At 40.2% G+C, this 13,040-nt stretch overlaps 1 protein-coding gene across 1 annotated transcript in view; it reads left to right on the top strand.

Moving 5' to 3' along the window:
• LOC124555666 (glucose-6-phosphatase 3) overlaps positions 1–13,040 on the top strand; it is a 145,295-nt gene that overhangs the window by 71,500 nt on the left and 60,755 nt on the right. Inside the window, exon 3 of the mRNA XM_047129654.1 lies at positions 5,319–5,510. Within this exon, the coding sequence (XP_046985610.1) occupies positions 5,319–5,510 (192 nt within the window). The remainder of the gene's footprint in view (positions 1–5,318; positions 5,511–13,040) is intronic.

The following is a 13,040-nucleotide window of genomic DNA, read 5'->3' as shown; positions in this document are numbered from 1 at the left end:
ACAGGATTTTTGTATATATATTGACCGCGTGTACCTGAATGGTGGCAAATCAGACTTACACCCACTCTGTAATAACAATGATATGTCAAATAAGTCCGAAATGCAACTACACGTCAGGACGGACAAAAAGCAACACAGCAGATGCTACCAATTTGTTAATAATACGGTCGCCAGCCTAATTAGGCATTAACTGAGTTTCTTCCCTGTACAAGTTGATGTACATTCATGCAAAACAACACGTAGTAACACTGCATAATATAGTAAATTTTAGAGCCAGAAAATCTATTGAACTGATAGTTTCACGTTCTGTACTGATATGGCAAAACCATAAATACACTCCTGGAAATTGAAATAAGAACACCGTGAATTCATTGTCCCAGGAAGGGGAAACTTTATTGACACATTCCTGGGGTCAGATACATCACATGATCACACTGACAGAACCACAGGCACATAGACACAGGCAACAGAGCATGCACAATGTCGGCACTAGTACAGTGTATATCCACCTTTCGCAGCAATGCAGGCTGCTATTCTCCCATGGAGATGATCGTAGAGATGCTGGATGTAGTCCTGTGGAACGGCTTGCCATGCCATTTCCACCTGGCGCCTCAGTTGGACCAGCGTTCGTGCTGGACGTGCAGACCGCGTGAGACGACGCTTCATCCAGTCCCAAACATGCTCAATGGGGGACAGATCCAGAGATCTTGCTGGCCAGGGTAGTTGACTTACACCTTCTAGAGCACGTTGGGTGGCACGGGATACATGCGGACGTGGATTGTCCTGTTGGAACAGCAAGTTCCCTTGCCGGTCTAGGAATGGTAGAACGATGGGTTCGATGACGGTTTGGATGTACCGTGCACTATTCAGTGTCCCCTCGATGATCACCAGTGGTGTACGGCCAGTGTAGGAGATCGCTCCCCACACCATGATGCTGGGTGTTGGCCCTGTGTGCCTCGGTCGTATGCAGTCCTGATTGTGGCGCTCACCTGCACGGCGCCAAACACGCATACGACCATCATTGGCACCAAGGCAGAAGCGACTCTCATCGCTGAAGACGACACGTCTCCATTCGTCCCTCCATTCACGCCTGTCGCGACACCACTGGAGGCGGGCTGCACGATGTTGGGGTGTGAGCGGAAGACGGCCTAACGGTGTGCGGGACCGTAGCCCAGCTTCATGGAGACGGTTGCGAATGGTCCTCGCCGATACCCCAGGAGCAACAGTGTCCCTAATTTGCTGGGAAGTGGCGGTGCGGTCCCCTACGGCACTGCGTAGGATCCTACGGTCTTGGCGTGCATCCGTGCGTCGCTGCGGTCCGGTCCCAGGTCGACGGGCACGTGCACCTTCCGCCGACCACTGGCGACAACATCGATGTACTGTGGAGACCTCACGCCCCACGTGTCGAGCAATTCGGCGGTATGTCCACCCGGCCTCCCGCATGCCCACTGTACGCCCTCACTCAAAGTCCGTCAACTGCACATACGGTTCACGTCCACGCTGTCGCGGCATGCTACCAGTGTTAAAGACTGCGATGGAGCTTCGTATGCCACGGCAAACTGGCTGACACTGACGGCAGCGGTGCACAAATGCTGCGCAGCTAGCGCCATTCGACGGCCAACACCGCGGTTCCTGGTGTGTCCGCTGTGCCGTGCGTGTGATCATTGCTTGTACAGCCCTCTCGCAGTGTCCGGAGCAAGTATGGTGGGTCTGACACACCGGTGTCAATGTGTTCTTTTTTCCATTTCCAGGAGTGTACATAACACTACACTATAATGTATACTACAAAACTTCGTACTGTCTATTGATCTGATTAAAATCGGGCGTAGGTTACCCTAGAAATAGCACTTTCGAGCCACACACAAAATGTCAATTTTGATAAAGATAAAACACTGATAAATTTTGGCTTTTACATTGACTTTAACTTTTGCTGGTCAGATCAATTTAGAGCACTTCAGAATTCAAATGAATAAAAAAGGGGGGGGGGGAACCTGAAACTGTTGTGATCACTGTATTAAAAAAATTAATTACTGACACCGTTATGTGCTCAAGATTTCCAATATATGAGTTACTACTCTCTTTATCTTATTTCCTACTCATTTAAATACCTTTATATCTGTCTCAAAATAATTAAACTTCATTACTAAATCAATATGAAAGTTATTTTCCAACTTTATCAGACCTTCGTTATTCATTTACTGGTTCATTAACAAAACAGTTCTTTAAACACCATTCTTACATAGTTAGGTCTGCAAGTAATTATTATTAACACAAAATTAAATTTTTCATTTCGGGACACTCGGATTGCACAACATTTGGAAAGGACCCTGTCTAGGTTACTTGTGAGGATAATTAAATGATAGGAAAGTTCTGGTAAAATTTAAGTTGTTATTGAACAGTGTGGAACAAAAGTAACACTGGTCCATACGAATACAGTACTAAAAGTTTCAACCTGTTTGTATCGATGCGGCGGTTGGCGGGCGGCGAGATGGCGAGGCACAGAGCACACATACAACCACAGCTATGGCTCTTGATGTACCGGCACTTTAATTCTTCTTAGTGTCGCAATACTTTTCCATATTGTGCCTATGGAATTTTGCCATGCTGTATGGGCGTTGGAACGGCATACCCGAGGCTCAATGAAACTCAGGAGAGCCTCCTCGCTCCAGAACGTGTTGCTCAGACCAATGCCAAACTCCAGCTACTACTGCTGAGCCCGTTATGCCGTGCAGCGCCCGTGCGCATTTTCCCGCGCTCGCCTGCCATCCACCTTTTACCGCTCCCTTACAGACAGGGTATTCACCCAAGGTTTTGCATTCTACATATCCTAACACATTGCCTACGTATGGACCAGATGCACAGTTACAATTTTAAACATATTACAACAGTCTCAACATTTGTTACATTTCAATTCTATTACAATATTGCTTGACATTTGACATAAACATTAATTTTCACATTGAAACTCGTTTACAGTTTTCTTAACACAATGACATGAAACGAAAAAGAAATGAAATCAGAACATCAATTACACTAATTTATCGAAAAATCAGATGGAAAAAAAAAATTACTTATATGTACAATAGTACAGTGTTGTTGTTGTTACAATGCAAAGCATATTTTAATTTCATTACAATCCACAGGGGTTCATGTCTCATCAATTTCCTTTCTTGTATTTTGATTAATCATTGTGTTTTCTGTGTACCGATTCATTTCTGTGACAACACTATCCCAAACCACATTCTAAAACACTGTACTTCCACCCAACATTGTACATCCACCCAACTTCTCTAAAATTGGTGCTCTTGTGCCAGGAGTGTGCATATACTCCCAGATCTTTGGATTGTTAATTTGTTTGTCCCAAATCGATAAATGATTAATACTGCCTTTGTCAGTGTCATCTTCAAAGATAATCTTCTTGGACTTTCTCATACAGGGAACACAATACCACTACAATCACCATCACTGCTGGCAGGATCTAAGGAATCAGGTCTGCAATAACGCCACACTTATCACCAATATTAGATATTCTTTTTACTGATGGATAGGTATATGGGTTGTTTAATTCTTTTAGGAAACTGTAACCAACACATGTGAATGCCATGGAATACATGTAGCTAAAGGAAAAGACTATCGAGAACCATTGAACCACAAGTGCGACTCGTGTTGTTGTTGTTTGCCCCAAATGGTGTACCACAAGCCAGGATCAACTTGTTTGTGTTGACCACATGAAGTACCAGGAGGCAGGCTGGTGCTTATTCTTTATGGCTCAACGTCCTTACCACAAGCCTTACTTGGTGTTGTAGGCCAAGGGGTGAACCCTCAAGCAGGTGCACCTGTGTATAAAGTGTGCCAACTGCAAGTAAAATGCTTTTGCACAGTTCCATTATTGCTTCTCAATTCTGAGCCCATACCTATTGCTTCAGCTAACAGTGATAAATTGTCTTGTCACAGCCCAAGTGAGCAGCAGTAATACAAAATGCAGGGCAAGCTAGATTGGAAAAAATTTAAAAATTTATGATCCATGCCAGAAAATGATGCAGATTATAACCTAACAGCACAATCCCACTATGAGGCAGTTGTGTAAAAGGTAATTAGTAATCAAATAAATGGTTGGCTGGGATCTGACGCAAATGCACTGTCATATACTTGAGTGAGTCGTTACTGTCTCGGTAACACCTGTCTGTGCCAACAGAGTGATATAATGAAAGCCTATTTCATTATTGTTTTATTAAACAGTGCTTTAGTTCATACTATGTACATTAATTTCATTTTTGTTAATTAAAGTAAGATTAAACTGTGATTTTGCTCATGTATGTTTACCGTGGTAACATAAAGCCTGCTATTCTAAGTGCACCATGTGCCCACTTTTGCTATGAAAAATGGCACACCCACTTGAGGGTTAATAGCCACAGAATTTCAAAACCAAATAAAATAGGTGGAATCCAACCTTATGATGTGAGTCTTTGTCAATCTACAAAACAGCAACAGTTTTATAGTATCTCATACTTAACTGCTCCTTTGATCTTATAATTTTGGTGGAAGATTAAGGAACTTGATAGTTTCAGTTAAGATGAATATTAATACATAGAAAGACATTTGTTGTTGGTCTGTAACCATTATTTTATGTTCATGGTTGTTATACAGGATGGCCAAAATAAAACTGGCCCAGAAAGTTTTTTCAATGTTTTGTGAAAACAGAACATTTTTGATCAATTTGTCGATGAACTAACAGAAAATGAATTAATGTATGACTATCTTAAGCAGGATACAGCTACAACAAACATCTCAGTGAGGAGAGGGTTTCCAGCAAAAGCGGGAATGTCTCCTGGTCTCCAAATGATTTTTACCTGTGACAGGAGTTGTAATCAGATGTGCTCAATAAACAGTATAAACTGGAAGAGCTACAGCATAACACTGAGAAACTATTGCTGCCAACCCTCAGGCAGAGCTGTGGTGTGTGTCTTAAAGTTTGATAAATAGCCTCAGTGCTGCATTGCTATCAAGGGTGGCCATTTCTGTCATCTTTTGTAAAGTACAATCCTCCTATTGATGAACTAGGGTAACACATTTAATTGCAGATAGTTTCAGACTTAAAATATTTTTCATGCTAGTTTTACTTACAGCATCCCTCTGTACTTTGAAATTCACATTTCTGTATGTCCTGACTAATAACATTGTTATTTGTGTTATTTCACTTCTGGTGAAAGTGAAACCAGAAAAAAAACACACACAGTGAAAGACAAATCTTGGAAATTGTGTATAAGACAGTAGTTGGTAAATGTGGACGATGTATTAAATCATTTTTGTGATTTCAGGCTGTTTATGGAGCATCGCCCATATTGGTGGGTGCGGGAACAGCAGTCGCACATAATGCTGCAACAAACACACATGACCTGCGAAACTGGCCCAGGTTCCCCCTCAGGACATGTCATGGGCACTACAGCTGTGCTGTATATCTTCCTGTGTTGGTTTATTAATACTGTACTGTTGCCAAGTACAGGAAAAAGGTTTGCTGTGTTTGTATAATTTATTTCCTAGTTAATACTAAATCATAGTGAAAGACATCTTTCCTTCTTTGAAAAACAAGAAATCATGCAACAAAATTTTAAATTGATATAGGCCTTGCAGAAAGCTAGTTTGTGTATAAGGGCTAAAATTTGTTTCATGCAAGACACCCTCATTTCTGTTATATATTATTCACTTTATGAAAATACTTGTCTGATGTAACCAAATTTGCCAAGTGTAAGAAAATTAAAATATCTGGGATCAGTAATGACTAATGATGTATGTGTAAGTTCAGATGTTATCCACTGGATAACCACATCAGGAAATCAATGGCAATGCATTGTGATTTGTGTTTTGTTACTCTCATAAAGTACATAATCAAAATCATTTTTAATAATGATACAATTTTGTTATAGAAGGAAAAATTTAATACTAATTTACATTTTGCTCAAATTAACACTACATCCTCCATGAATCCTTCTACTAAATGGCAACATTTCTCCCATAAAATCTCCTGCAGCCATATTTTTAGAGGATCTTGCTTCACATTAAGTATGTTTTTGACTATTAATTTAGTGTGTGTTTTCATCCCCATATACTGAAGAGATTGTGTATAATTTCAGTTGGTATGTAGATTACACTTTGAGATGGTTCAGCAATGTCTGACACAGACCAGTTGACAGTGTTGTGAAGAAATGTGTCCCCATTTATGTGCTTGTGGAGGGAGGATGGGTGTCAATTCTGTTAGTGATGCTGACCATTTGCTTTGACCACTGCCATAATGGCAGTGGCTTGTATTCAGAATTAAGGTTCTGGTGACACTTATCTGCAGCATAGACCATGGGCTATGTTGGGCTGGAAGGCAATAGTTTGGTTAAAAGTTGATGAAGCCAAGAAATGTGGTATCAGAAACAGCATGCCTACAATTGCTGAACAGCTCATGTAATAATTTAGAACATGGAAAGTGCTCAGAGGGTACATACAGTGTCTCACAAATAGTAGCTATATTGAAAACCACTGGTTAAAGCAGATGGCCTATATCCGTGGCTCTGTGCACTATGTGCTCTGTCCACTGTGTGTTAAAGAGTAATAGGTAGACTTCAGGCAGCTTAGCTGAGAACTGCCCAGAAAAAAACATTAAACATGTGAGCCTAGTTAAACACTAGGCATATCAGCAAAGCGAATGCTATCCCAAAGATACATTTGGTTCTTTTGTAGAACTTTTTTTGAGCTACATGTAGGTTGATAAACCTCAAGTACCACCTGATTGCTCCTGAACTATTCTGTTCAAACTTTGTCCTTGAGAAATCCAAGCAAATGTTTACTGGAAGGCACCACATCTGTATTGTTGGGAGAATGTACAAGAATTTCCAAACTCATAGATGCTGATTCTTCCTCTTGTGAAATGTGTCAGCAAATGTGGCAACCAAAGGCTACACTGGGTATTATATCTCATCTCTACAATCAGCCTTTGAACAACTGTATATGCAGCTTGAAGGAATATGCAATTTCCCTTAGTGGTGTGTGTTTACCTTGAAAGGTTCATTCACTCATTCCAGGTTTTGCCCATTTTAGTGGAGGAACAACAACCTGTGCCAGTATGATCTCTAATGTCTATATTTCCATTGTTAAACTGTTTTAACTGACACCAATCCTTGTGCTCTCAAAATACACAGTCTGCAATTGGTGGTGAAGATCTGCCATCAAAATGCTGCTAAAAACTGACACAGAATTTTACAAAGTAAGTCGCCATGAGTCTTTCTCCCATTGTGCTTATTTGGGATCATCTGCTTTATGTAGCAAAATCAGTTGCAATCACACACAGCCTGAGAATAAAATTTTGATAACTTTCAGTATGACATTTGTAATTAATCATAATTTTTCTGTGTTAAATAAGTGTAAAAAGATATACTAGTAAATCACAGATACACTGTTTATGAAAATTACTGCATCCATGAAGAATGGCCTAAATCATTACATGCTGAAGACTGGGAAACAGGCTGGCAGGGTGTCCATTGGTTGCGAAGCAGTTATTGTAGACAAATATGTAGAGCTGTAGTGGACATTTGATAGTGGCCATTCCCAAATAAAAATCTATACCATAGTTACCTTGAAGTTGATATTTGGGTGACTTATATTACAGGTGACTCTGCCTCAGATGGGAGTGGGTATATCACTGGCAGGATTGGATAGAATGTGCTGTGTGCATGCATGGCACAGGTTTTACACCTGGATTTTCATCCAGGAATGTGGCTTGCTTAGTTGAATGGCATCAAATGAAATGAACTAGATAGATGGTGTTAAGAATGTAGAGGAATAAGGACAGTGTATATTGGCCCTGAATCCAAATGACAGAAGTATCAGTAATGTGTCTTACTCATGCAAAATGTTAATAATTTTGTGGAGTGTTGAAGGAGTTTTCTTGGTGCTTGTATATCAAACTTCGAAAGACACACAGTTGTGGGTGAGGATATATCTGTTATGTGTATGAGGAATTATGTATATTTGAGGATTGCATGCCATTGGGAAAGATAGTATTTGATAGCAGTATGGCTATGGCAATGGGAAAATGTTAACATATAAGGAAATGGCATTAATTGTGGCAACAAGGATGCCTCATGGTAATCATGTAACAGCTGCGGACAGGCACTGGAGCAAGTGGTTTGTTACTTTAGTGTAGATTGTAGACAATGGGCTGGAGATGTTAATCAACTAAGTCCAAAATACTTTCAGGAGGAGCATAGTTATCAGTCACAGCTGAGTATCTGGGGTAGCTGGATTTGTGTATTTACAGTTGTGAGGCCTGGTAAGGAGGTGCGAACAGATCTTTGAATTTGAGGTTATGCCATACTTCTGATATATGCTTCTAAGAAGCTTCACGGTTGATATGTGCACCCATTGGAGGAGATTTTCTGCTACGCAATCATTACTATTAACCTCAACAGCCATAGCCTTTGTCTGTGTGGAGGTTCTATATTGAGGCTTCTCATGATCACTCGTACATAAGTCACAACATATCTGGCCTTGAGAAAGAAGAGAAGGAAATTTTAAAGTAAAGAATTCCTGTAAAGTTATCAAGCAGTGGTTTGTGGGTGTGGGAGAACAGTCATGGTTGGAGGGACATAAGAAATGAGAGAGGCAAAATATGATGTTGATTTTGGGTGAGATTTGATCACAAGTGTGTTGTACTACTGAAAAGAGTGGGTGAGGAAAATTAAAGCCTTGCCTAGTCCAGCATAGTTGACTTTCAGTGTAGAACTGGAAGGTGAAACTATTGAGAACGCTCAAACATCTGCAGTGTTTTAGTTTTTTGCAGTTGCAAATTGTGTTGTGGATGTAGAAAATGGGAAGGTGTTTCTGCTCTTGTGCTGGATGAAGTAGGGAACAAGTTTCTACAGTTTTCAGATGAAATAAGCTACCCATCATGATCTGGTGACTATAATTCAGGCTAAGGGGACTCTCTGCATGTTGCTGTAGCCATGGTTGGTCATGTCATTTTCAAGCAGAAGTAGGAAGGCAATAGTCCAGCGTAACCTCAAGTTCCTGCTCAGATCTGGTGGTCCATCCCAAAATATTTTGACTGAATACATGTCACCCTCCCCACTCCCCCAGTCATGACTTGACACTGGCCAGTGGCAAAGAAGCTGCACTCAGTTATGCAACTACTACCTAACAATTTCTTACCCATTAGAATTATCAGATTCTTTCTCCCCCTCCCAGAAGTGTCGATCCCCTGACAACATGGTTGGCTTCTAAATCAGAAGGCATTTGGAAGTTTTTCATACTTCCCATCTATGGGGTGAACCCAGTTGATAACTCCTAGTGTTTATCCAGATCATGGTTCTTTCCCAAGGTCCTAGAATTTCTGTTGCCCTTACTGTTTTCTGAAATAGCTTCCTGTTAGTCCTATGGGAAAACCAAGATGCTGACTGAGCAGGGTGGCACAGTGGTTAGCACACTGGACTTGCATTCTTGGTCCAAATCCAAGTCTGGCCATCCTGATTTAGGTTTTCTGTGATTTTTCTAGATCACTCTAGGTAAATCCTTGAATGATTCCTTTCAAAGGGCTTGCACGATTTCCTTCCATGGTCTTGGAACAATCAGAACCTGTGCTCAGACTCTGATAATCTTGATGTCAATGAGACATTAAACCCTAATCTTCCTTCCTTCTAAAAGGATGAGATTAATTAAACTGATGGCTCTAAAGAAGTAAAAAAGTGTGATGACCTCAACCCACAGGAAAAATAATTATCACAATCTGAACTGTGAAGTCATCCAAAATTCTAGTTGGAAAACCAAACTCTTTGTTGTATTTCTCAATTGGTCACGATCCCACTTTGTTTATGAACTGAAAACTCTAATATTCACAAGAAACTGCTCTGAAATTAACCTGAACTGACAAAATTGTGTATGCATTCTCTGAAACTTCAAAGACATCTAAGACAATATCTTAAAGGAATTAGAAAAAGTGACAAAATTTCATGAATCACACACAATACTGTTAACAATCACATGAACACTGGGGGGGGGGGTTTCACCATACATCTACCCACTTTTGAGTATAACCAGTGTCTCTTAATACTACGACTCGTAGCAATAGAATATCAAAAACTTTTATTACTGGGTAAACAGTCACTACGTGATTTGGCAGCTGACATTTATAATTCCCGCTCACGTCAGGAAAGGCACCAATACGGGAATAGCAGCTTTTACGTTATTGGTAAGAACGCAAGCAATTATGGTGGTCGCCGTAATTTTCGCGCGAAGCTATATTTCGCTACAAAATACTCTTATTAGTCACTGTCATATATCTAGTCTCATAACAATACATAAAACTACATAAAATAACTACAATAATTTTGACATGCAAGAAGAATTAGTTCTAGTGAGAGGAAGAAGTTTATATTTACTGGTGTTTCAACAATGACTACCAGGCAACTTTTAATTCACTGATTGTAATTTTATGTTCGTTAGCAGAAAGCAAACAATTTAAACAAAGAATTTAATTAAATAGAGTCTGTAATTCTTATACTTTTAATAGAGAAAGAAAGTTTCTAAGTCAGGGGATAGCGTTTGGTGAAATCCCTTAACTTTTTGTTGCATACGAAGCATTGCGTTAGGCAGCACGATGTCGGCGGGTTACGATGATGAGAGCAGGATACAGACAGTTCCGCTGGTTAATCTTCTCCGGCGAACGCAAATAAAGTTCCGGCACAGCTGCATCATTAACCCCGTGGTGATTAACAAACCACAAGACACCAGTATACGAACGTTGTTGACATGTCCTCTCTTTCAAAGTACATGACGTAGACATTGCTTGTTTTTACACTTTATGCACTGTCCGTGACGCTATCGTCCATAATTACACGGTTCGTCACATTCATATAATCTTAACCACAAATACACAGTTCATAGAATTGTTCTTGTGTGTGAAGCACACCGTAAACAATGTCCACTCTGTTCTCGCATTTCAAACTTTGACAACGTCACTGAAAGCCATTTATATTGCACAGTTAATTAGTCTTCACTTTCACAGCTTGATAGAATGTGATATCCAACAGTTCCACCACCCAAAACCAATACCAGCAAAGTTAATTCGCATAAAAGCACAATTCATGTCGGCCACAACAAAGTAATGTTAGCGGCACTTTCACAGTCCAGTTTATTTGCTCTTAGAGTTCGCTGGCGATGGCATTACATACCACAGTGGTAAAGAGAATTAACAATCTGATAATTTGGTATCACTGTCCATACAATTACGTATGCTTTTCATGAAAAACAGTACTATTTTTCCCGTGCACGCTTCACAGACACGCCATCCACCATCCCCTCTACTACGCAACAACCTTTTCGACTCTCGATATCACTATCGCTGTCCCCTGTCTATAGATGTTATATCGTTATCGTAAATTACATAAACCTTTATAAATGTTATTGACCGCATTCTTCACAATTAATAATATTCCAAAAGAGAACTTTACAAACCTTTCCACAGGTACAAAGCAAGAAACATATTTGTCCATTGGCAAACGAAATAATCACAATTACATCTTTACATTTAAAAACCACAGTAGAATGTTACATAATCACAATTAGAAATGCCCATATAAACAAAAGAAAAAGAACAGAAATCTAAAGAAAATCATGAAAAAAAAATTTATATGCGTAATTAGCAATGCCTTCACAAAAGACAGGATATGTTTTGATGTGTGCCAGGCCAGGAACAGCACTCTTTTTAGAGGCCTGCCTCATATTCATGGTAGAACTGCTAGCAGTTGCTAGACCCCTCCAAAAAGAAGAATACATGGCTATGAGCAGTCTGTGGGCTATTGACTGAATACTGCCCTCTCACCTAATCACATTCACTCTCCCTGACTTTCTTTATGGTTTCAGCTGTACAATATGTTCACTCGTTTAACTTGGATCTTGAGTCGTACAGAAATCCAGGGGAATAAGCTAGCTGCCTGCTTAAGCAGGAAAGTAACTACAGAACCATCATTTTTAATAGGGATACCAGTCCCTAATTTTTGAACACAGTTAGACTTGTGATCCATTACAACTGGAACTAATAATGGTTGATTGCTGTTCTTGCCAGTAAACTGTACATTATCAAAGACACAACTGTTGTGTGATGTTCCTCCTCCAATTTTGTCCCAGAAAGAGTCTACTGTCTTGCTCCGGCTTAGTGTTGCTCATATCTGTGTTTTGTATGGCTTCATCCTGTGCAATAATAAGCAGTTCCCCCACACCCCCACCACCACCCCCAACCTCCACCCTTTCACTCCTCCACCCTTTCACTCCTCCAGTCCCCTCTGACTTGTTCCAGACGACTTGCGTTTCACTGACAATGGATCTCACCACAGACGAGCCCCAAGAGGCCTCCCATCTGCTCCTGACATTCGCGCCAGCGCAGTTTTGTACATAATTTTAAATAGCACAAACTTGCTGTGTTCATGAAGACAACCAGTCACTACTTGTGTCAGGCTATAGAAAAACTAATGGCAAGATGAATTGTTGAACTGCCTCGTGGGAGTAGTGATTTACAATATATGCAACTCATTACTAACACAATGAAAGCACCTGAATTCAAATGATGAATAAAATGTTGCACCACTTTTAGCTCTTCATATGTCTTTGGGTGATTGAAGATTGAATGCATGCATGTGAATTTTTCCCAGGGCTGTACTGTACTATTTGTGATATTGTGCAACTCTTTCTGTCATTAGTGATCATGAGAGAAGATATGTCCATTGTATTCTCTGTTCTAAAACTTACCACATATGTATGCACGATAATGTTAGTCAGATGATTATGCAGACCTGTGTAAGTTCTGAAGTTGGATTACATATTAATCAGATGAAATCTCACAGAACTGGTGTTGTGTATTGTCGGATTGAGCATTGGATATTGGTGTTTTTGTTAGGACTTTCTACAGTAATCTTCTCATTTATAACAACCACATAACCATTGGCCACAATTCATACTAGGAAAGTAGCGGTAGGCCCCATAGAACACCAAAAATTGTGGCTCAT

The sequence above is a fragment of the Schistocerca americana genome, chromosome X (genome assembly GCF_021461395.2).
Source record: "Schistocerca americana isolate TAMUIC-IGC-003095 chromosome X, iqSchAmer2.1, whole genome shotgun sequence".
NCBI classification, from domain to species: domain Eukaryota; kingdom Metazoa; phylum Arthropoda; class Insecta; order Orthoptera; family Acrididae; genus Schistocerca; species Schistocerca americana.
This window is presented reverse-complemented; position numbering and strand designations above follow the sequence as displayed.